The 25,936-nt window shown below is 45.6% G+C and overlaps 1 protein-coding gene across 2 annotated transcripts in view; it reads left to right on the top strand.

The window, feature by feature from the left end:
* Positions 1-24,375, top strand: part of GLRA1 (glycine receptor alpha 1) — a gene marked incomplete at both ends in the record, with an annotated part of 39,760 nt that extends 15,385 nt beyond the window's left edge. Inside the window, 8 exons of one of the 2 annotated variants that reach the window (XM_082006036.1) lie at positions 199-329; positions 4,253-4,320; positions 12,980-13,203; positions 16,957-17,039; positions 18,023-18,160; positions 18,667-18,881; positions 19,539-19,685; positions 24,061-24,375. In XM_082006036.1, coding sequence (XP_081862162.1) covers positions 199-329; positions 4,253-4,320; positions 12,980-13,203; positions 16,957-17,039; positions 18,023-18,160; positions 18,667-18,881; positions 19,539-19,685; positions 24,061-24,375 — 1,321 coding nt within the window. The remainder of the gene's footprint in view (positions 1-198; positions 330-4,252; positions 4,321-12,979; positions 13,204-16,956; positions 17,040-18,022; positions 18,161-18,666; positions 18,882-19,538; positions 19,686-24,060) is intronic. The other variant, XM_082006037.1, reaches the window with a different exon arrangement.
* Between the last annotated feature and the right edge of the window lie 1,561 nt (positions 24,376-25,936).

Consider the following 25,936-nt stretch of genomic DNA (forward strand, 5'->3'; position numbering starts at 1 on the left):
TTGGTGGCAGCTGGGATTTTGCATTCAGAGATGTTTGGGCTGGGCAAACAAATTAGCAGAGACTAGCCTCATTAGGAGCTCACACAGGTACCCAAGCTCCCTCACAGCGGAACAGAGATGCTGACTCCTCTGTTTCTGGACCCCAAATCCTCCCCAGTATGGGATATATACCAAAACCTCCTCTTTCTACTCACACAGCCTGGCAGCCTCCAAAGAAGCTGAAGCAGCAGCACGATCTGCCCCCAAACCCATGTCTCCTTCTGATTTCTTGGATAAATTGATGGGGCGAACTTCAGGATACGATGCCAGGATCAGGCCAAATTTTAAAGGTATGCAAAACCTCTGCTTTTGTGTCTTTGTTTCATTTTGGGACTGAAAACTGCATGCGATCCTCATTAATGCCTCCCTAATTGTATATGGAATATGAACAATCTTTGCGTTCATATGAAATATGTATTATAATGGGAGATTTGGCACCCGGATGCCTTGTAGATGTCTGAAAAGGTATCTGATTTCCACTCAGAATGGAAACAACCTTCTAATACCTTTACATGCAGGAAGCACTCCAATATCAAGATATAGAGGGATCGGGGATCCTGCCAAACCAAGCAGTGACTGGTAGGGACCTGAACATCAGATTAGAATAAAAACTTCAACTTTCCTTTCCCCTTAAGTCACTGCCCACAGTACTTTCTAATAGTGGGTAACGCTCCCCTCTTAAACCCACTGAAGTCAAGAGGAGTCTCTCCCATCAGCTCCCGAGGAATTCAGTGAGATGCCAGGGGCAGCTCTGACCCATCGCTGTCCCCCCATAGCAGAGGGGCTCTCAAGCTAATGCCCAACACAGCCCCATCGCAACAGCTTCATTTCACACCTGATTTCCCCAGTTCACCCTATGCTCACTGGCAGCCAAACAACACTGAAGCAGGCCTTGGAAGAGGCCACAGAACATCTTTCTTTCCTCCTCAAAACAACTCAAACAAGGCAAGGGGGGAGTTTGTCGGATTTGTTTTCTTTTTAACTGAGCTCACTTCCCCAGAGCTATTTGCCCTTGACTCACACCCAGAGATAAAGCAGGACCTGCCCCCTCTCAGCCACTGTCCAGCCCTCTTCAAAGCTGGTTTCACTTGCTTCTGTTGTTTCCTACCACCAATTCTGCTTTGCCCCAAGAGTCCCTGGCAATGCTAACACAGGGCTCCCAGGACCCATTAATCATGGTGACAGCACCTGCCGTCCAGCTTCAAGCAATAAGCTCTATGCTGGGCTTTTAAACACAAAGATAGGTGGGAAGCTTATGTCCTAATAATCAATTAGGCAACAGAAAACACTGCTGTTTTTATCCAAATCAGAGAGAGTTAAAAAACCACCCTGTAAACCTGCCTACCACTAAATTATGCACACACAAAAGAAATTAAACTTTAATATTTAATGAAATGTATACATTATCTTCCTGCTGAAGGCAGCTGTATTGCATTTTTATTTGAGTTAATTTAATTTCAGTTTTATTTCAATGAACTACACCTTCCCCACAGGGCAGTTTTGCTGGCTTAGCCTCCCATACATAAATCAGGCTCCAATTTATATGGGAGGCATAGGAGGTATTTTTACAGAGCTTGGGGTTGTGGATCTCAAAGCATGTCATTTAAATTAACTGCAGTAACTCATAAGGGCGTTCTAATAGCTTAGATGCAAGTGAAAAATAATACTAAAGATCCACATCAGATTGATTTTTGGGGAGGGGAAGATTAACAAAAAGAAGGTTGCACCTTTTCCATGAGTGCTGTAGAGTCTGGACTTAGCTGGGGATTCACATTCTGAGGACAAGGAAGAAGCATTTGGGCTTTGGTTTAAGCTGGAAGACGAAGTCAGTAATGCAGGCAGGGACGGGGCTGAGCCTGGCAGGTGTTGTGGGACAAGGGGCCGCTGATCCAGGCTATACCCTTAACCCTGCCACTGAAAAACTATATTCCTCCACAGCTGCATCCCACTGCAGAGGTGGCATGTTTCAGTGGTAGGCAGGGCAGTTTCTAGAGCCTCACACAAGCTAAAAAACCCAACATACACAACACCTGCAGAGTGCCCATGCTGCCCTTGAATGGGAAGAGCACAGCACCTCAACAAGAGCTGGGCTGCCTCAAGGAACAGAGTCACCTTCACACGCACTGGGCCAATCTCAGCTTCACCAGAGCACATCCGCAGAGGCTCAGGAAGAGCAGGGCCAAAGTCTTCCAGGCATGTCAGAGGCGTGAGCACATGAAGTCATCCAGGAGGTCAGCTCTGTATTTTGTGTGTGCTGTGCCCTCTGGGAGGGGAATCACACGCACACGGACCTTTCATACAGCCCGTGAGATGGATCCAAAGAAGAAAACTTACTCCTGAGCTCAACCAGGACACAGAAGGTGTAAAACAATTGCTAAAGCCTGATCAAATGTGTGCTTTTAGCTGCTGGATAAACTTCATAAGCCTGTTGGATAAGAAGGGTCACTGAAGGGGGGGGAGGGGGGGAAGACACCCCTTTGTACCTGATATTTTAGCCCGTGCCTATGCTTAACAGCCTGGAGGAGGAGCTGCACTGGTTGAGCAGTATGTGAGCTGCTGCCGAGCCGGCAAAGGGCTGCCTGGGGGCTGGTCAGACAGAAGCCTGCTCGGGTTGCCTGGGACTCGTACCGGGAAAATCCCAGCTATAGAGCGCGTTACTCTTACGTGGCTGCAATCCCACTCCCGCAGAGGACAGGCACAAAGCTTTGGAAGAGGCTGAAGCAGGAGAGGAGGAAAGGGAAGTGAAGAGAAGCAAACCAAGCTCCAGATGTTACTTAGTAATCAGGAAATTCCATTAATTTCCACACAGGAGGAAGCTTGCACTGGTGAGAGGCACAAGCCTCTCATTCAAGCCATCCCTCCCCCCAGTATTTCATCTTGCAGCAGCTGCCAGACTGCAGATGTGGCCTTAACAGACAAGCATTACTCCCCGAGCAAGGCTGAGCCATCAGGCAGCATTTGAAATGCAGACACCATCCTTGTCCCCATGAAGGATGGGGGAATAATCTAAAAAATTCACACTTGCCACTTCCCAGATCTTATCTTCCCAGAAGCATCTGTCACAGAGATGATACGAGATTAATTCTGCCAGTGTTAAAGGGGGACCTTGGTTCCTGGGGAGGTTCCTCTGCTCTCTGCCTGGGCTGCCCTTCCCCACCACACACTGGGCAGCACCAGGTCCCAGGGGCCCCCTCCGCTTCTCCCCTCCCCCTGTTAAGGCTCTACAGAAATCCTCTCATTATACATGGGCAAGTCGCTGGTTTGCCAGGCACTAAACAGGGCTCTGGTTCCAAAATGTTCTCCAGCTTTTTGCTTTGTGCTGAACTGCAGCTCCTGGCACCTCCCTCAGTGCAAATGCAACTTTCCACTTCAAATTTACCAGACAATATTGCAATCCACATTCAGTCATACTGATACCGCTGGGCATTAGTGCCACAGAACAGACAGATCCCCCATACCCTCTCTCTAACCACAATCTTTTCATCCCTTAACCCTTACTCCCCTCCTTCACTGGCCCCTTAACTTTTCTAGTATAAGCAGGCTAAGCAAAGCTTCAGTCAAAGCATGAAAGTCATGGCCCAAAGTCTGGGAGGACCCTCTCCCAAAAGAGGATGGCCGGAGATTTTCTGCTGGCAGAGCCCTGAAGCCTCCTGCCCAGCTGTGAGCCTTAGCAGACACCACCATTATCACACGGGGTACTTGCTCCTTTACCCCTGCAGCACACTCTGCTTAGTCCTGCACTGGCTCCGCAGGGAGCCTATGGTCCTAGGTTCAGCAACATTTAGATGCTTTAAACGAGTATTTTAGAAGTATAAAGGTCTAAACAAGAAAGCCTGTCAACAGAGTCTCTGTTCTTTTCCGGGATTCATTGCTATCACGTTCAAGGTGAGCTTGGCACCCATGCAGCAACATTGAGATACCTAGAAGGCTGTCCTGCCTGGTTGTGATCTATTTCTTTTCATCGAAAGAGTTCACAGAAAAGCAATATAAACACTCTCCCAAACCGGGGAAGAGAGGCGAAACAAGAGCATTGTCTGATGTCTAACTGGCATCGGAACCAAGACTAGACTAGGCCAGGTCCATCCAGACCTTATACCTATACTCACCCCTCAGTCACTCTGCTCCCACAACAGGTTTTAATACCACAGAGTGGGAATACTTTGTCTTATAAGCACAGGATGAACAGCTGTTCCAATCTGTATTTGTCATGCAGGCCCACCAGTGAACGTCAGCTGCAACATTTTCATCAACAGCTTTGGTTCAATTGCAGAAACGACTATGGTAAGTAAAAATCACAGCACAGCTGCTCAGCCACTGGCCCAGCCTCATCGCACTGCCAGCAATTGCAGCATCACCCTCCTCTTCAGTGTGACCAGAGGAAAATATTGTCTCAGTGGTCCTGAGTTTACCTAAGGTTGGAGTAAATTAATGGTCAACACACAAGACTCACACTGCATGTAGTTGAAGATCAGAGTCTCCACCTGCATCTTTACACAAACACTGTAAAAGCAAAGTGTAAGGGTCAGAAAAGGAAACAAATAGTCTTTTCTGAAGACTTACCTAAGACTCCAAGCTCAGAGACAGTTACAGCTAATTTGTGTTTAAGTGCATATAAGTCCAGAAGTTTAAATCAACACTTTAAGTGAAGGGAAATCAGCTTAACTCAAATTCAGTCTGCACCAGATTTCAGATTCCCAAAGATTAAGAGAATCACCAGATACGTCTCCAAGAAAATCCACACCTCTGTTAGACAATAATTTTTTCATAAAAAAATATCAAAATCAATATTTGCAAGTTAAGGCTCACTTCAGACAAAATTAGTGAACATGGCTAAAGGCCGTATCTAACTGGCAAGACACTAGGAGCAGAGAATCACTAGAACAGAAGATAATCGCTCCATCTGAAAACTAGTAAAGATTGCTGTTCACTGATTATGCCACAACCAAAGGAAAACAGTGCCTTACCTCTGTGCTAATTAAAGATAATCCAGAAATATGGTGTTTAATTGCTCTTTAGTAATTCTTTTTCTAGAAAAATGTTGAATGAAGAGTGCAAGACTCCAGCTTCAGGTGTTTTGTGCAGACAGGATGCTATAGGCTTTACCTATAGATCACACCTATTGACCTGAACTCAAGTTACTTGTCATGCACACCACTGTCAGAGATCAACAGCTATATATGTCGAGTTGTAAGTCTCTTCTGACACTACTATTTATACCATTCTTCTGGAAATGCTTGGGATCAGGGGCAGTTCAGTCCCAGTAGTAGGAAAAAAGCAGTTACCCTGTCCAAGCACAAAGAAACACATTTCATAATTGGATTGCAGAATTTGTCAGAGTTCATAGATGAGAATTGTATTCACAGATTCATTTGTATCTAAAGCAAAAAGAACTAGAACCAAAATATGCGTCTGTTCCTAATGTACTATTTTATTGGATACCTCCTTTGATGTTATAGGCAATACTCTGTTCCTACACAATCTAGCAGAGATGATCCCCAGACTGCAAGGAAGAGGGGCAGGCCCACAAGAGATCCCTGCGCAACATACAGAGCACATTATAATGATGTGTTTTTCAATATATCTGTCCTATATTGCAAGATGCATTGGAGCAGTCATACCAAGACACCACAGGATCCCAGTAAGCAGGATGCTCTGTAAAATAAGCATGAGAGAGAAAGATGCAGTTCACCTCCAAGACATGCTGCAGGGAATTCTTATCCTCTCCAGATGCCACTCATTTCATAGTCTATCTTCCATAGAAAAAATTCCCATGGGAACCCAAGAACACCCTCTGGGCACATTGCTTCATCTAGAAATACCCAAGCCAGCTCTGACAAGCTAGTGCAGATGTCAGGCTGATGCAGCATTGCACACAACCCAACATAATGCACTTCTTTGGGGACAGCAATTCTGCTTGTAAACGCTGATGAGAACACAAGCAACACAGATATCAAAACGTCTAAAAATGAGAGACCAGCAAGTTAGAGCAGTCTTTGGGATTTACTCTGCAGTGAAGCCAATCTCCCCCCACTGTTTGAGGATACAGAAGGTCAAACAGACAGTGTCAGCTCCCCACCAGAGTTTCCGGGAAGGGCAGAAGGCCCTGTCATAAAGGGATTTTGAGACATGCCTAAATACTTTGAATTCAAACCAGTGATCAAATATCTGTGGAGGGAAAAAAAGCTTGGGTGGCAGAGAGGCAATTCAATGTTTCACCATAAAGCAAGCAGTACTGTTATCACTGACCCTTGGGACTGACGCTGGCAACACTCCCCCAGCTGCTTCACTGGCCAAAACAGAAAGAACGGCATTATGGTTTAAACCTCAATCATTAGGCACTCTAAGCCTGGACAGCTTCAGGGTTTGAGTACTACATCATCTTATATTTGGTTACTATTGCACTACTTCCTGCAGAAGAACAGTCACAGGTTTTTTTTATGGGTACAACACTTGCCATTAGAGAAGCCTTTAAAATATCTCCGTAGTGGGGCTGTTAGTTCCTCCAGAAAAAAAAAACAAAACAAATCACTACCACCATTTAAGTTTACACTGCCTGAATATCACAAATCAGTGCAAATCATGAAGTCACCATGCGGAGGATTAGAGAGATTGGAGATGAATGCTCACTTATAGTTTGAGGCATCATGGAAAGTAGAGAAAAAGGAAAAAATATAGGAAAATAGAACAAAACAGGCATTTGATGCAGCCACTTGGGTCTTACAAACCTCAGAAGAGAGGATAATGAGTTGGGGCCAAGAGAAAGTACAAACTGGGGTGGGCAGAAAGCCAATATCTGCCCCACAAAGGTTCAAAATTAACAAGGCAAGAAGTGGAGACCTGAAAACTGTTGCAAGGACAGAGGGAAGATAAAAAAAGGAAAAGACAAAGTCATGCACCAAACAATTCCCCAAAGCAGAGCTGGCTTAGAGCAAGGGAAGTAAACTCCTTTAAGCATCCCGCAGAACTGGACACCCAACATAAAAGCCTCTAGTGGTGCACATAATTGATTGGACATTTATGTTAGATTGCGGATCATCGCTTATATCCATCAACCTCACTTGCAATCAGCTCTAAGGACAAGGGAATTTGTGATTGGGAACTCATCCCTGTGAACCCAACAAGTGCTTCAAGGGGAAAGATACTACAAGCTACAACAGACAAACAAGTCCAGACAGCCTCCTTCTGTCCCAAAGCATTACTGCAATAGTGCATCCAACAGCAAGGGATTCGAGGGGACAAATACAAGATGCATCTACTCTGCTTTTTTTCTTTTTTAAAACACCAGACAACACCCACCCCTAACCACAAGCTGTTACATCCCTTTTTGCTCTTCAAAACCATCCCCTTAGCCATACCAAAGTATGAAACCTAGAGCAAAGCTACAAATTCTTCATTCAAAATGAAACAGAAGTCAAGCACCTAGGGAACAGGGTCTTGGTTTTAAGTGAATAAACTGCACCAGCTTTGGCTTTTCTTTGTAGCCTAATACAACTGGTAGGATTATCTGACCATTTCATCTAACAAATTTCCTTCTGTAACAGCAAACTTGGAATTAAGCAATGCCCTTGATCTCTATTCCATTGGGAGCTGCAATTTTACAAATCTTTTACTGGTTTAGGCAGTTGGGAGCATTTTGTATACAGTGAAGGCACATGGAGAAGGAGGAAATTTTTTTATATCATCACCTAGAGTTGCTAGGAGCTGGACTCAATGCTCAAGATGGCTGCTCCTAGTCCAATGCTTTAAGAAGGGCCCACATGCAGCAAACAAGAGAGTATAAAAGAAAGAAAACCACAAAACAGCCAACACAAGCTCCCCTAGATACAGTATATATGCAAACTTATTTCTGCTGATTTCATGTCATAGTTATCCCATCTGAAAACAGCAAACCAAAGGTAACCTTCCAGCCAGCCACAACACAGCCACAATTGGTCTCTCAGCATCTCCTAAGGACAGGAGAAGCTGGAGGCTGCAACTGTCCAAATGTTACGTATTGTTCAGAGACTTTGTAGATGAACTTTCCAATGAGGTAGCAAACCATCCTGCAAAACAGACTAAGCAATTCACTCCAGCCTCACAAGCCACCATGCAGCAGATAGCAAATACGACTGATGAAGTGTATGGGTCACACTTAATATTGGGCCCACTCACCCCAAGGCCAGCAAAAGACATAAGTATCAATGCACAAAAGCCTGCAGCAAAGACTAGGTTTTGAGCTCAATTTGCTGTAGTCAGTCATTCTTAAAACCAACCATCAGTCCCACAGAGATGATAAGGATGTAACAAGTCACACAACACAAAACAAAAAAGTTTCCACAACACATCACAGTCTGCTGCAGTTTCAAGGTTAGACCTGCAGTGTTTTAGCCATCTCTGTAGGTGCAGCTTGCCTTTGCACTGATTAGAAGGAATTTAAAGAAAAGGGGGATAAAAAGGCCATGAAATGGGACTACACAACTCAAACACAAAGACACAAAAAAAAAAAAAACACCCAAGCTGAAGAACAAGACCTCACTACTAATGTCCTAAGCTTGAAATTCAGGACAGTAGCTACAGCCTACCCCCACCAGTAGCCCCATCCTTGACCCAGAGGTATATGCTTTCCCCTCCTTTTGTAGGAGAGTCCAGAAAAAAATTTCTGCTTTGCATTCCAGAACAAAAACCCCACACATACTAAGCACCAGGCTACTACTCCCCACCCTCACCTCATACCTACCTTCCTCAAGCAACAGACATCCTCCTCAGCAGCACCTCCAACACAACTACTACTCACAACACCTCCCCCTCTTGGCCCAGCTGGGGCTTTCACACCAGGGCTTCAAATTGGCTACTTGGCTACAGCTGTGGCAAGGTAACTAGGTTCCTTATTAACCCTTCCAAGGTCTGCTCCCACTGTGCTTATTTTTTTGCAGTTAGTCAGTTGTAGTCCTCCTTTGTAGGGCAAGTAGCCTTAAAAATGTTCATTCCCTTTCTAGAGAATAAACCCAATGTCAATAAAGCCCCTTGGGCTCTGCTGTCTAGGTGGGATAACAGAATCCCCTCTGAAGGGAGTTCAGTCTCTACCTTGGTTTTTTCCATCAGCAAAATGTAAATGTATCAAAGTGAAGTCTCACCAAAACTGTTCAGTGCAGAGACTGGTCTGAAGCTGAAGCCTGTTGAGTCTCCTGACAGCCTCCATCCCTTCTTCACACCACTACCTCCAGCCTGCCACTGCTTTGATCATGTAATACCAGATGCCAAGACTGTGGTATCTTGGGAAGGAACAGTCTGAAATGATCTTCAATTTCCTTGGCTCCTTGCAAGGCCACTAAGCAGAATTTTGTTTCAGCATTATCAAATTGAACTGCTTTGATCACTTCAGTTATTTTCTTCCTGCCCTGTGTCATTTACCCCTTGGGAGTAAAATACCTTTGTGCCAAATTGCGAAGTTCCTGAATGCCTTCACAACACCAAGTTGCTGCTCTCCACTCCCAAACCAGCCAGAGGAGCAGGCTGCACAAGATAATCAATGCCTGGATGTGATTGGCACACAAATGAGAAACTCAGGTGATTAGAAGGATATGAAGAAAGAGTTGTTGGTTGTTTTTGTTTGTTTGTTTGTTTTTCCCTGAGTTTGCAGCCCCAGTAAAACCTTTTTTTTTTTTTTTTGGCTTGAAATTTCACATCAGAAATTGGTCTGTTCTGTCCATAGATTAGGAATAACTGTGGACTTCCTGGTGATGCTAATTAAGATCTCGTACAACAGCATCCTGGAGGAACACTGTATATCTCCAGGTAGCCAACGAATGAGTGTTGTTTGGCTCATCGCCTCTCAGCTTGACTGCAATGCCTAGGCACGAAGCTTTCAACACACAGGATCCTTTAGCTGGTACAGAATACTTTAATCCTTATCTTGGGCTGTGTCACAGCCACAGACATACCCCATTTGCTCTCCATGCCTTCTGCTGGCTCCTCAGGCAGTGTCATGTCCAGTTTGCAGTCACAGTGCTTGTTTTTACGTTTATGTTCAAATAAGCCTGGACACAAGATATCTAAAAGGCTGCTCAGCACCTTCAATACTACAGTGCAATGCAGCTGCCTGCCCGAAGGGAAAAGGTATCTGGGAGGAAAAAACCATTCTCAGTGGTCAGGCCAGGACTGTGGAATAAACCCACTGAGAAGGAAGATCTCCATAAACACACACAGGTAAAATATTGATGGCATAAAATGGCAAAGCCAGAGAATTGCATTCAGTGCATGTATTATATTTCTTTGTCCTTGCCTTTTTTATGTCACAACATAAATGCTCAGGTGTCTATATTCCAAAACAGAAAAATAGCCTCTGCAAACATTTGTCTCCAGAGAAGGAGCACAAAAAATAGTACACACCAGAGTTACTCACCACACTGCTGAACATCCCCTGGACAGAGGTGGTGCAGTCTCTCACACCACACGCTCACAACATGCTCCTGGACTGTTCCCATGTAGGACATGAGTACAGGACACTTGGCCTTTGGAGATATAAATTAGGAGGGGCCTTCTCACAGCCATCTACTGTGAGAAGTTAATTTTCATTTGGCCCACAAGCATGTAATTAAGATCCTTCATCATGGTGATGAAGACTATGGCAGTCATTCTGTCTATGGCCTCTTATGCCTGCTGTGCTGACAACATAAACCGCGCTACACCTCTCCGCACCCTTTCCTTTCCTTTTGGCAAGTTTTGCAGCTGAAACAGTGAATTTACTCCAGCAACAAAGCTTATCCACGGCAACAAAGGCTGTTGTAGAGAGATTGGCTCCTCTCCCCCCCCTTCCAACATTCCATCAGGCTGAGAACACTTCTGGGCAGCTACCACTGAAGTTTCTTCCAAACATGAGTTTAATTTGTGTTGTACATGACATAAGCCCCCAGCTGGAGCTGACCTGCTAGCATCCAGCTTATTTGTAGCTGAATAAGCAAAACAACCTTTTGCTTTCTACCTATTAGGTCAGTGACATTGATTTCCCCTGACTGCAACGGCTGCAGATCTTTACACACAGAAAAGGGAGAACTGAAAGTACACAAGTTGTTCGGGGAGCTGCTGCGTGCCATGGGAAGTGGGGATTCAGGGTCGCTTTCCTTTTCCAGGTTTGCGTGACTAGCTAGTCCTGCGCCGAGACCCTGGTTCTTAGCTGCCCACAGCCATTCACATTTTCTCAAGATACATTATCCAGGATTGACAGAGATGAATAATTAAGTCAGAAGGATGTACTAGGACTTGTGAAGGTGATGTTTGGAATATCAGCAGAAGGAGAGAGTGTTGTAACTCTCTGTTCAGAGAGAGTGTATAATAATAGCAATGTTCAGAGCTCTGCTCCTTATAGCATCAAGTCCTTGGTCCAGCTGCTGTGGTCACAATCATTAATGTCATTAGCAGCTTCCGTGCTCTGAGGATACAGATGGCACTAAGTGGCCTGAAACAGATTCTGGACCATGGGCTTGGCTATGAACTGCCCCATCCGAAAACACAAAGCACCTAAGACACAGTCCTCTCACAACCCTCCAGTGTGACTGGATTCCACAAGAGTCATGTCCTCCTGGACAACAGGCTGTAGGTTCAGAGTCAACTGAGCACTTCAGGCAGCAACATCAAAAAGACTGTCTTCCACATGCACCCTTCAACTACAGAGGTTTGTGTTCTCCAGATGGAAAGAACAGACCTGATGGCAGAGTCAGAGATGTCTCCTCAGAGATGCCAAATAGTCCCACTGAAAGAAAGGTCCTAGTGCCTGCAGCAGGTATTAGATACCTGTAAGCATGTCAGACACCCTCCATTAACTGTCTCTTAATAAAAGTCTTCATAGTACATTAGTATTAGAAAGGCACCAAAGAAACCTTTAATCATGATAGCAACTATTAGTTTGGGCCAGGGCAGTGAAATTGGTTTATTATATGCTGCTCTTCAGAGGTGGTCTGCCTTTAAAATTAGAAAATGTCAATTAATTTATGGACGTGGAGCTTTTATCCCTGTCCTGATAGCTGGCACGCTATTTCAATTTGTTGGCTCACTTTCTTATGTGAAATTCAGCAGAAAAGGGGCACACAGATCACCCTGGGAAGCTATTGGTCAGATGGGGAGAACAGTAACTGCCTTTAATTGTCCAGGAGGGTGTCTGAGCTCGACCTCAGCAGCTAGCCTTGGCCTGGGGAACTCAAGGGAGCTGTAAGACACACAGTTACGAGGCAGATATCATTTTGCATAGCGTTGGGACACTAGCTTCAATTAAAGAAGACAGCCATCCTATAAAATCTGTAGCATTTATGGCATTTTGACATTAGAGAGGGGAACCCAGACGACTCATTTAGGGTTAGGAGAGCAGACTTCATGCACATCCCTCCCATGTTCACATACTGTCACCACAGGCAGTTGCTCCTGTCAGTTCATCCGACTTACCCTTATGTTAGTGAACGCACAGGCAATATCCCTTCTATAGACCTCTTGCCTCACTGTGTCTTTTTTTTTTCCCCCCAGAAGTCTGGAGGAACCATACATAGTCACAATATGGGATGGTTCAACATTGAGAGGAAGTTGGTTTCACTGTCTTTTCCCCCTTAATCCTCAGCAACAGTCATCTTGCTGACATCAGTCCTTACGACCCCCACAACTGAACATCACTTCTCCAGCCCCAGGGTTCAGACTAGAGATTTTGACACTTCACACACAGCTGATAATTGCTGTGATGGAGAGATGCAAGACTAGGCAGCTGCTCATGCTATGAGATAGCTGTAAGCTACAGAGCTGAAAATGATGAGAGCTCCTTGAGAAATAATGCCAAGAAGGCTTGCCATAGCTTGGGAACATAGGTCTAGACATGGTTTGGTTTTGGGAATGATTTTAGTACATGTTCCCCACTTCTCAGGACTTTCAGCCTGCTCTGAACACTAACTGCATTTCTCTGCTCCCTGCTTACATTGTGCAGGATTACCGGGTAAACATCTTCCTGCGACAGCAATGGAATGACCCAAGGCTGGCATACAACGAGTACCCTGATGATTCTCTGGACCTGGACCCCTCTATGCTGGACTCCATCTGGAAGCCTGACCTGTTCTTCGCTAATGAGAAAGGGGCCCATTTCCATGAGATTACCACAGACAACAAGCTTCTGAGGATCTCCAGAAATGGCAATGTCCTCTACAGCATCAGGTGAGGTGACTCAATGGGGAGAGCTCCACCAAGGTGGGGAAGGGCAGAGCTAAACACTCACTGTTCAAGCCTAAAATGAAAAAGTGGAGACTTTGAGCATGCCGTTGGATTTTTAGCGGGAGAGCATCCAATCAACAGTGTCATAGCAACATGGTGGGAAGGGACCTCTGGAAGTCTCCCATGCAACCACCTCCTGACGATTGACAACAATAGCTCAGGTTAGCTGTGGCTTTGTCTGGCCAAATAGAAATGTTCCATGGATGGAGATCCCACAACCTCTGTGGGCAGCCTGGGCCAGTGTTTCATCCTCTTTTTGGGGCAGATTCTTTCGCACAAAAATCACTGAATAGTGAAATGCATCCTTATTTCCTGGATAAATATTGTTTCAAATTTTTTTGAGTTAAATACAGCTACACAAGCTAAAATCAGAGAAAAAAAAAAAAAAAGTCATTAACCAGCTCCCTCATCTGGACCTTTATATCCAGCATTAACCTGTGCCTAAAAGCAGTGAGGTATACACTGTTTGCATGTCTAAGCACGTCCTTGTGGGAGCAGTGTAATGTTCTGTAAGTGAAGATGTCTTTCTCCAGCCACCGCAAGAAGAAGAGGTTGGCAAAACTGTGGAATCTTTCTGAGGAAGTGCCACCAGCTACCTGAGTTTCAAGTCCTAATTTTGCATTACTAGCTTCCCTTTAAAAGAATGCATGCAAAACACCATTATTTTTCTTCATGGTTAAATAAGAAGATGCCCATTCAAAAGGACTGGGCAGCCTGGCAGTGTTCTGTCACACACCAATGAAGAGCTTGAGACAGAGACAAATTTTTCTGTGTCTCATGCCTCCTGCCAGAAGACACGATCTTGGAGAAGGATGCCTTTCAAAAGGCATGGAGACTGCACCATGAGCTGGGCTGCCTCTGGGACAGTAGAGACCACTGCATAGCTGGGGGTACTTCCACACCCCCAGGCAGCTCTGTCCTCAAGACCTGCTGAGACACAACTATGCCTGGGATATTTATTTTCAGAAACAGTTTTATTTGCAGTAGCAAAAGAAAAAAAATGAGTGAAAAAGGGAGGATGGGGAATGCCTCCTTACATCAATAGTTGGATCCATATTGGAGCAGAAGGATGTGGATCATGCCACTCACTGCTGCTTCTACAACAGGCAGAAAAGTAATAACCAGAAGGTATTAGCCAAAGCATATTGAGATCAAGGCTTGGTCTGGGAAGGAATCTAGCTCATCTCTACCTTTCTCAGTCGGAGGACTTCTGCTCCTCACTAGCGGGTTCCTTAAGATCCCTAATGTAAAATTACTGGAGATACTATACTAACACAAGCCTAAAACCAGCTGTACTACATGAAAACTGGTAGAAGCCCATGAAAAACTGTGCTTTGAAAGCTGCAGCATTTCCTGACAAAAAAATTAGGGAAACTGCTAAGTAGAGCTCCATGGCTTTGTCTCAGCATAACTCTTCCCATTTATCCCTTTACTGCTAGATCTGAGAATCCATCAGTGAAGCTGAACTAATTGCACTGAATTTCCCACAGGAAATCAATTGAATTCCCCACCTTCACTTCACTTCCAACCCCATCCACTCTTTATTTTAAACCAATGAAATTAAGATCAAACTTCATGAGCTTAAAGAGGGAAAGTTTAACTCTATCTTGAAGACTTTTTCACCTCACGTGTAATGTAAATTAGCCTAAGGTATGCACACCCCATCTCACCCTGCAGCTCCCAGTGGCAGCCATGGGGAAGAAAAAGCAGCATGGAGCTGTATGGAAATGGAAAATAAACAACTTAATTCTGCAATGTAGACAGCCTCCATCAAACCTCAAGGTGGTTCCTGTCCAACAACCAGATCCCTGATGGCCAAAAGAGTAAGAGAATTGCCATGCATGTTGGCTGAATGTGGAAAACTAAAAACAGGCAGGTAGTAAAACCACCACCAGCAACTTGGCAGTGAGCATGGCACAGAGTCCTTCCTGTTCCAGATGGGTTTGAAGAAGCACAGAGGGGGAATAATGGGTCACCCCAGCCCTGGGGTTGCTCTGCAAAACAGAGCAATGATTCAGCAGGGGACATGGAGCAATGTGGCTGAGCTGATCACGGTTTTCAAGGCAAAAACTTGAAAACACTTCAGTTCTTTTAAAAAAAGAACTTTCCTATCTATCTCCCTCATCTCCAAATGAAAATATAGGTTTCTTTTTAAGTATATTTTCCTGTGAAAAATGAAAAGAAAGAGGACATTCATGATGGAAAAGCACAATGCAAATAGTTTCCAAAAGGAGAAATAGTCTCTCTCTTTTAAAAAAATGTTTCCATCTCTACCATTTTCTTACACGCTCTTTGCTACTACTATTTGCAATAGTCAAATTCTAATCAAGGCACTTACAAGAAGGTAGACTTTGTCCCATGGACCCAAAACTCAGCATGCTCAGCGCTGGGTTCACCTAAAATCACCCTTAAGGATTTCACTCTCCGATCTCTTCTCAGCACACACTTGTCCAGCATGTGCTCAGCTTCTCACGATCTAGCCACAGCCACAGTCACCCCTGTTGCACATCTGGCAGATATTGACAGTAAATTCTTCCAAGGGGCTTGTCTGAAGATCTAAATGAAGATTTGTCTCTCTCATTGATCAGAGATGTCCCCTGCCAGAGATGTGATGAGAAAAACAAAGTGGGCAAAGGCTAGTGGTGACTCTCTTCTACTTAGGTGTTTCAAAATAGAAAATGCAGATGCTTTCATAAAAAGGAAACTTGATTCCTTCTATTGTCACATCTTCTATCCCAACATGCCTCTAAACTCAAGCAGAGAATTTCTTCCAACATAAGGATTTAAGTTGAAATATATTTCACTCCTGCTAAGTTTCTTCTAGGTCTGATGACAGAAAAATTCAATTCCTGTCCCACAGGAAATTCTGTTATTTTTACATCAAGGCAAAAAGATGAAAAATCTTCAGAGAACAGCATTTTCAGGATTATCAATCCAATAACACAAGTCTAGCTATCTGAATTAAACCATTTAATATCAGCTTGTTGAATCAAACAAAGATTTTGAGCATAGATCATGGTATAGGGCAGCACAGCAATATACCACGGCAAATGCAGCCTGCACCTAGTGGAAAATGGAGTTTAAGAGACAAAAGTAGAGGTCTCAAGATGCACAGCAGGAATTCAGGAAGACACAGAGGTTCATCTTGACTTACCACAGGGCATTTTCCCTGCAGAAAATCACACCAAAGTCTTTTTTTCCCCCACTGCAACATGTGATCTTAACCAAAGGGGGTTTTTTTTTCTGACACAGAAATGTTCTGTTTAAAGATTTCCAAACAGTCACAGTCTCTAGAAATGTATCTGGGGGATCTGGAGGATGAGTTTGGGCTTGCTGCTGATCCGGACTGTTGGGAACACGAGGCAAGAATGAAGACAGACGCAGCAAAACTGTTTGCTGTGGAAACTCTTTGTTCCGCACACTCCAAAACAACGTTGCAATGAAATGCCTACTGCAGCAGGTGACTCTGCTGGGAATTACATCACAGACCCAAATGCTCAGCATTTCTCATGGTTTTCAACACCACGTGTGAAAACACAGGCAGGGAAGAGGTGACTAATCAGTCATTCCCCAGCACACTAGCGTGTCTCGGGCAAGGTTCCAGCCTGTTTGCAACATTGAGTGTCCAAGAGGGTTCACCCCCTCAGGGGTGCCCCAAACTGCTTGTCATTAGTTTGTGTTATCTTCTCTCCTCAGGATCACGCTGACTCTGGCCTGCCCCATGGACCTGAAGAACTTCCCCATGGATGTACAGACATGCATCATGCAGTTAGAAAGCTGTGAGTCCTGTGCCTATGTCCATTTTGGAAAGGAAACAATGTGTTTTCCTTCTCCCTCTCCTCTGACATCTCCCTCCCTCGCTGCAACCCATTCCCAGTTCAGTCTTCACTGGACTCGCCCACTACGGAAGAGAAAGGAGGATGGACAGTCAGGACAGGCTTGCTCTGCCATGTGTTCCTGGGGCTGCTCTCTCGCAATGTTGCTTCTCCTACTCTTCCCCGCTCGCATACCCTCTGCAACTCCCACACCATCATCTACATCTACATCTTAGGCCAATGCCAGCAAAGTTTTCCTATAAGAAACAGAAAGCTCTTGGAATAGCTGAGGGCAAATTCAGTTCAGATGCCTCCAAAACAAGAACCAATCTCTAAACTGCCCCAAGCCAGTGTACCATTAGAGACTCCCACGGAGGGGCTCACCATTCTGCATCCCATCCCAGAAGCACTTGCTCAGGATTTTCCGTTCATTCATCACATGTGACATTTCCTAGAGAAGCCAAACCTTAAAAGATCCTGCAAGAGGAGCCCTGGCTTGCTCGTATTTACATTAGCCTTTCACTTTGAAGGAGAAAGGTGAAAGTGCTTTCAGTTGCAAATGGGATTTTTTCTCTCTGGATGAACATTTGCCCCTTGTACATCTTGCTTATCCCAAATGAGGGAAAGACAATGAGCAACTTCTTTCAGAGAAAGAAGTCAAGTCTGAAAAAATAGCAAAGAGCACAACAAGACAAATTCAAGAAAAAATGTGATTTATTGCAGAAGATTCATTGCACACCATCCCAGTGCCAGGACAGGTCATTATCCTAGCTTTTATCACATGCACAAGCAGTTTTGCCTCAACCCAAATCCTGTTCATAACAGCATTGCCAAGGAAGGGCAGGATAAGCCCCTGCCTCCAATCACAGCTCTCTCCTACAAATCTGTCTCTTTCCAAATCAATATTCAATATGTTTGACATGGTATTTGTCCCCTCCTCTCGACAGTTGGCTACACAATGAACGATCTCATATTTGAATGGCAAGAAAAAGGAGCCGTACAAGTTGCTGATGGGCTGACATTGCCTCAGTTCATCCTCAAAGAAGAAAAAGACTTGAGATACTGCACAAAGCACTACAACACAGGTCAGTGCTGTTTACCCTTGGCTGCTGTGTTCATTAGAGAAGAATTCAGGACTATGCATTTGCCAGATTCTCTTGCTATGTCTGATGGCACTCTGGTGATACAAACCTTGTGCTACACAGCTAGGGACAACATATATATAAATACACATAGATATACTACCAGTAAATATACACATATATAGCCAATAAAAAGCTAATAGACACAAATGTGTGGAACACTCTTGTCCCCAGTAACACCTGCATCCATTCAAGTGTGTTTGGTCTGAACTTTCTCTCTTTTATCTTTGATGCAAGGGAGCAGATGAAATTTAAGTGACAAAGGACATACTGCCAAAAGCTTTCTTGCTGTACATTCATATTTCAGAACTGGGCAACAGCTGTTCATTTCCTCCTCTAACAAGACTCTGGTTCTAGGCAATGCAAGGAAAGTCCCCAGACAATAGTTGAAAACAGGAGGTTCACCAAGTCTTACCAGTAATGTTCCATGTATCTCCTGTCACTCTCAGGCAAGTTCACCTGTATAGAAGCTCGTTTCCACCTGGAGCGGCAGATGGGCTACTACTTGATCCAGATGTACATCCCCAGCCTCCTTATTGTCATTCTGTCCTGGATCTCCTTCTGGATCAATATGGATGCTGCACCTGCTCGTGTTGGCCTGGGGATCACCACAGTGCTCACTATGACGACGCAGAGCTCTGGTTCCCGAGCATCACTGCCCAAGGTAGGGAACACACTTATCTTTGCAGGGCGGAGAAATGTGCACTCTCTGGGAATGTACGTAAGTCACCACACAGATCTTCCAGCTCAACATAAAAGACAACCTGCTGCCATCACCCTATTCCAGTTTAAGGACAAGCAGAACACATTCCAGTCCCCTTCTGCAAAAATTTTAGCAGAGTTCCTATGACTAGCAGCAAAACTCCCCCGAAGATTCAGCACTCACCCCAAGATCCATCACAGCTCTCAGTAGCCAGGAGCTCTGTACCTTACAAACCCCTGCAACAATGACACATGGATATGCACTTTACATTCTAGCTTTTACTCACTTGACCACCATACTTTTATACTAGTACTGAATTTCCCTGCTATGAAGATCTTCTAGTGTGGTCAGATTGGATTACTATTTTCCTTGCATATAAACGATCAGAACCAAGACCTGGATAAATTAAAAACTGTAGAATTATTGCTACTTAGACTCCAGGAGCAGCTTCAGCTCGTGTTAAATGAGCTAGATTTTGGTATCCAAGAGCAGATGTCAACCATATCATGGCTTGATCAACTCCTTTCAAAGACCTTGGGAGTTACATGTAAAACAGCAAGCAAAAAGGCATTTGGGTGAAGAAGTCAACCCATCTCAGACTCTCTCTCTGACTCCTAGGTGTCCTATGTGAAGGCCATAGACATCTGGATGGCTGTGTGCTTGCTGTTTGTGTTCTCCGCACTTCTAGAGTATGCTGCTGTCAACTTCGTGTCTCGGCAGCACAAAGAGCTGCTCAGGTTCAGAAGGAAGAGGAGGCATCATAAGGTAATACATGAAGTATGAAGGACACAGCTGGAATCTGTCCCAGCAGAACATTACTACATGGTCAACTGAACCGAGCCACTAGCTGCCAGGGAAGTCCTCAGTATATGGTCAGATGTTAAGGAGGGTGACACATCAAAAAGCAGGGCTATCTCAGTGACTTGTGTCTCTTCTAACAATCTGCTGACCCCAGGAGTCTAGCAAGCTGGGTTTTGTTAGCTAGCCAAGTGGTCTAAGCCAAAAGGGTTGTTCCCAACAGAACAATTTTCACACAGCAATGTTCTGGTCTGAGTTATCCTCTTCAGAAGGCACAAGAGAGAGCTGGGGGGAGGCAGGAAGGGAGGTGTGAGGGATGTCTATCAGCAGACAGCATCCCCCAACAAGACAGCCTACATTAGCCCGGAGGTAAGTGATACCTCTTTTGTCTCTGTCATCTCTGTGTTCAAAAGCATCTGCTTCTCAGACAGACTGCAAATTCCTCTCAGAAGGAAAAAGCATTATTCTCAGCCTTAGCCTCGCTCCATGCTTACTCGTCATGACTAACGCCAACCCGAGCATGCATGCGGCACGTAGACACGCATCCCCTGCAGCCTGGACTCTACTAGCTTTTAGGCTGAGGTAGAACAGCAAAGATTTCACCTCACAGGGTGCCCTAGAAAGAAACATAAAGGTGGCTGTGGTTGCAAGACTAAAGGCACTTAAAAATTGTCCTTAATTAACTAGTACAATCAGGTAGGTGTTATCAAATTGTCAGCACCAGCCTGAGAGGCTACCCTCAAGCTAGCATTAAAAAAACAGTAAATTTGCTAAGAAAAAAAAACATAGAAAATTTTGCTGATGGGAATCTCAAGAGAGCCCCTAGGAGACCACCAAGGTCTGCCTAGAACATTCTTCATAGATATTTGTCTACCCTCTATTTTAAAGAGCCCTCCATGATCCATCCCATCCAGAGACCCCCTATTCCATTGCTGCACTGTCCCAGCCATTAAAAGTCTTTCCCAGGGTCTAACCTGTCACACAGCAGTTCACAGTGAGGGCTTGGAGAACTGCTACCATTCCAGGAGGCAGTGGAGGCCTCTCTCTGCTTCAGTTGTCCTATCTGCAAAACAGGAGATAACTATTCACTTGTCCCCAACCCAGTCAGGACCAGGGATGAAAAGTGTTGGACAAATGCAAAGGAAAAGATGTACCAGATGACACCATCAGCACTCATTGATTTTGTCTGGCCAGAGCAAGACCCTGCCATCTCCAAACCAGCTGAGGCAGTTTTGTTCAGAAGATGCAGCATGCTTAATAGAGCCAAAGCGAAAACCATCCAACATGGGTGCCTCATAGTGCTTTTCTCTCTTTATCTAGATTCAGGCACCCTGTCTCTGGATCTATGCTGTTGTATGCAGATCAGTCTGTTGATAAAACGATAAGGAGAAAATAGCCACTAATATACAGATGAGTTTAAAAGATATTTGCCAGAGATGTCCCGTTTAACACAAGGCTGTTATTACAGTCCCTACCCAATCTCACAGCAACTTAATTGGAACAAAGCATAAACAAAAACACTTGCAAAAGCAAAATGAACAAGGTTTGCAGGCTCATCAGAAAACTAGTAGCTGACTGCAAATATGCAAATGGCTTAGTGCAGCTGCCAAAAACCCTAATTGCTCTGTCCCGATGTCCTGACTTGGCTGGGTAGCTCTGCCTGGTTTAGGTATGACATGCCAGGCCAAAAACAAGTGAGATGTTGCAGTGATCTGTGCTGAGGGAGGCAGCTGGGGAGAGGATCAGACCATGCCCTAATTTATTAGGCCTGCCCAAATCAAAACCTAGTAGCCATTCTTCACCGCTCAATGCCCTGGACAACATGCCATGGTCTGGCATTAACACAAGGGAATCCAGACACCTCTGTTTCTTACCTCCCTCAGAGTTAGGTGTAAGGTGCTAACTCATTCTTGTCATTAAGGTTCTTTCTTCCTCTCTAAAAAATAAAAATAAAAAAATATCTCTTGCCAGGTTTCAGTTAGTCCTTCGCATTTCTGAGCCACCTCTTACCTCCTTCCCTCTGGAAGGAGGGCAAGGGTTAGACTAGAAAGATCGACTAGACAGCACTCTCCAAACACATTACTCTGTCTGTATCTACTGGAGCAGAGACGTCCTGGCATGGGGAAATGTAGGGACCGTGATGACTATGGAAAGTTACTGTCCCTTAGAGATATGGACCAGTCTGGTTAATATGACACTTTCATCAGACCCACTTGGACTGTATTTGAAGACCTAGCCCAAGGTGGCCAGCCCAGTGTGGCTGGTAATGTCTTTGCCCTTCTCCTTTGATATGGCACCTTGAAAAAGGCACCATTACCTTCTCCATCTTGGGTACATCACTCACACAAAACGAATCAGCCACAGAAAATAGCCAGTGGCCCCTCGGCAGTGAGGAGAGAAAGGAAATTCAGTAAATGAGGGAATTAAGTGACTTAGGCTGAACCAGATCTGTGTCACTGTGTGTGAGAAGAGCAGAGGCAAGTTCTACCTGAACCCCATAATACAGACGTGATGAGAAGGTCTATAAGCTCCGAGCATCTCAGAAAGCCAGGCCCATTCACACATTTTTAGCTGCACAAAGGAGCCCAGTTAAAGAAAGGAGGACAAGTTAGGGATGAGAGAGACCTTTGCAAAACTCTCCCTGGTTCTCAGGGACCCTCTCAGAGCTGAGGGACACTGGTGCCCACTGCCCCCCAGGCATGTTGCCCCGTGCCAACATGCCGGCAGGCGCAGAAGTGGCCCCTGCTGCCTGTACCCCTCCGGGTCCCCATCCATCCTCATGGCCAGTGCCTCAACCGCAGTGCAGGTTCTGGCCGCCTGAAAAGTAGAACGCCTGCTTCGCTTATTGTCAGAAAATCAGCCTTTCAACGGGAAAAGGCTTCCCAAGAGAGCCAAGAGAAGAGTTTCTGTGAACCCTAACTCCCAGCTCACAAAGCATCTCTTACTAGGTGTTCAGCACCCGGACTCACCCAGCCCTGAGAGCAGCTGGGTCCTAATTTTTGGTGCCTCAGGTTCCCCAACCAGTTCACTGTGCCCTCACATAGGAGGCAAAGGCATTTAAGGATTGTCAAGTCTCAGGTGCCAGGGACCAGAGGAACACCAGGAGGAGACAACCACAGTAGGAAAGAATTATCCAAAAACTTGCAAAGTTGTTTCAGCCCCAACTTTGAAACAAATAAGCCTGCTGGTAGGTCACACAACTCACCAGCTTGCCACCTTCCCCCCACCAAAAAATCAAAATAAAGAAGGCTTGGGTTGTTACGCTTTGCTCGGATATGCCAGCGCGCTCTCCCTTCTGCTCCTCCACCCCAGACCCCCAGCACAGTGCCTCCATCCCACGCGGCCACCCGCTCGACACAGGGGCCATCCAGAAAAGACGCTCTGCAAAGACAGGAAGGGGCAGCAGGGCACGTCGGGCAGGCGGGTTACAAGGGAGGGGACCAGTAGGTCAGTGGTGGGGGACACAGCGTGGATCAGCCTCCGTGACAGTTAATTAGTGCCACTGGTCTAACAATTAGCCTCAGTGATCTGTAGTCAAGAGACTTGGGTTTCTGACCCTGCCTCTGCAACTCACTGGTTGTATTACTTTGGCCAAACTTGATTTTCTCTGTGATTACATCCCTGTGTTCAGTAAAATAGAGCCTGCAAGGCCTATACCAAAAAACAGCAATAGCGCTTGCCTTTAGGCTGGAAAATAAAGAATTTTCCCTGCTCAGTAATTAGAATTAGCACAAGCAGCCACGTCTTACCATTGGCCCACAGAAGGGCACTTCTGTTCCTCAACTGGAAGATGGCTTGTGGGGAGGGGCTGTGGGGCTCGGGGGGTCCCGCGGGCAGGCGAGCTGGGGGCTGGTTGCACGCTGCCTGCAGAGGTCTTTTCCTGGACAGGTCTGGCCTGCGCATCCATGTAACTCTGCAGGAAGTCTCGCGCCGCGGCTTCGACTGCGTGAGTTACATGGAGCCCACTCCTTCTGGGCGAGCTGATGCGGCACAGGCAAAGCAAAGAAGGTGCTGGTAGGAGCGGGGGGAGGGAGAGGCAGAAGCAAAACAGGGGATGCAATTGGAAAAATGAACACAGTACCACAAACTGCTCAAGTATGTCAAAGACGCCAGCGGGGTGGAAGTCAGTCCTGTTCTCCATGGGGTGCCTGGATCCCCTGATTTGCATCTGTGCATCACACAGCTGGCACCCCTCTATAAGGCTGATCTCCCAAGAGCAGCAGGTTTGTCCAAGGGCGCTGAGATTGGGGCATGACGGAGGTGTCTTTCCCTTGCAGAGCAGGAAGCTGTCAGGGGAGAGCCTTATAGTGAGGGTGCACTGTCTATATCTCATTTTAAGTAGAGTCCCATGCTGAATCTGTTTCAGGAGGATGAAGCTGGTGAAGGCAGGTTCAACTTCACTGCCTACGGGATGGGACCAGCTTGCCTACAAGCCAAGGATGGCATCTCCGTCAAGGGCGCCAACAACAACAACACAGCCAACCCGGTGCCCCCGCCGTCCCGCTCCCCCGAGGAGATGCGAAAGCTCTTCATTCAGCGAGCCAAGAAGATCGACAAGATCTCACGCATCGGCTTCCCTATGGCGTTCCTCATCTTCAACATTTTCTACTGGATCATCTACAAGATCGTCCGCAGAGAGGATGTGCACAACCAGTGAGGGAAGGGGAGCAGCGGGGAGGGAGTGAGCAATCCTTTATATATGTGCAATAGCAATGCAGCAATGCATGAATTTAAGAATGTGGCAATATCTACTAAAAAAAAGGGGGGAGGGGGGCTGGGAGGGACTTTTAATCATGTGAACGGAGGATAACTGGCACAGGGAGGAGGAAAAAAGCTCTTGATCTAGGGAGTGCAGGGTGGGGGTTAGTTTTACAGCGTAGGAAGGTTTGGATTGCTCCAGCTGCAATCCAAGCAGTGTAATATATTAATATATATTCATGCTTAATTATAATGCAAAAAGAAAACAATCAAAAAAAAAGATAAACAAAAAAAGAATCCTTTTTTTAGCCTATTAACAGCTTAGATTCTCAAGTCACTGGAATGATTCATAATTCCATGTGCAGAACCGACTGCAATTATGCTTTATCTGACTTTTGCTATAGAAAGGCCATACCAGTCAAGCACGAGGGGGAAAAAAGCCCTAACAAAAGGAAAAAAAAACCAAGAAAATCATTTTATGCTTCTCTAGGTTTTGCACTCTGAAAAGCGGATAGACAGGGAAATTTAAGAATGAGGCTGTGGGTTGTTGTTTATTTTATATATTTACTTTTTTTAGTCACGGGTTTGCCAATCAAACACTTTGTGACTTTTGGATAGAGGAAAGCAATTACCTCTGTCATGCCCATCAGAGACAATCCAATGGGAAACCCGAGAAGGACATCAGGGCCTTAAGCAGAAATCACAGGTACCTTCTGTCCCTTTGACCTGGCAGGATCAGAAATATTATTCAGAACACAAAAGAGGATGAAGGTTTTTCAAATAGCTCTTTTTTTTTTTTTTTGCCAAACCCCTTTCTGCGATGTTTATTTACAATGGGGGGGTGGAAGCGTTGGATGAGTTGAAGCAGAAATTATATTTAAAAAGTAGAGAAACCGGGCATATTTGATGCCTTGTTGTGACAGGACCGGGCAAATGGCAATATTGTCGGTAAGGGGCGGGGGGGGGAAGGTGTGTACAGAGAGAGTGGCTCTTATTTTCAGACATTTCATAGCAGTAATATTAATAGCAAAGCTCAGAAACTCTATTTTTGTATCTATTTTGGTGCTGCATTTAGCTTTAACGCAGAGGGGAAGCTGGAGCAGGCTGCTTTGCCCCAGGGGAGGCTGGCAGAGTTTGGTGGGGATGGGGAAGAGGGGGAGGGAGGTGGGAATGGGTGAGCAGAGGGGTCTGCGTCCGGCCAAGCGGTAGCACAGGTTGGCGTTGATATTTGGGGTCAGGGAGGGGGGAACATGCCAAAAGCCTCCAGGGTTTTATCTGAAAGCCTGGCTGGGGACCGGCGTGGGTGAGCCAAGGGCTTGATGCCCCGCTTGCCTCGCTGGGACCCCGGGTGTGAGCCGGGCTGCAGCCCCTGGGGCAATGCAGTCGCTGCCTTTGCACTTTAGGGAGGCGGGTAAACGAGAGCACGAAGGAAGAGACAATCAGTCTGCACTGAAGCACTTGGGGTTAGGTCTGGATTAGGCACTGCATGAAGGCAGAGAGACAAGTGGCACCCAAGGGTG

Source organism: Phaethon aethereus (genome assembly GCF_964289735.1).
Source record: "Phaethon aethereus genome assembly, chromosome: 14".
NCBI lineage: Eukaryota > Metazoa > Chordata > Aves > Phaethontiformes > Phaethontidae > Phaethon > Phaethon aethereus.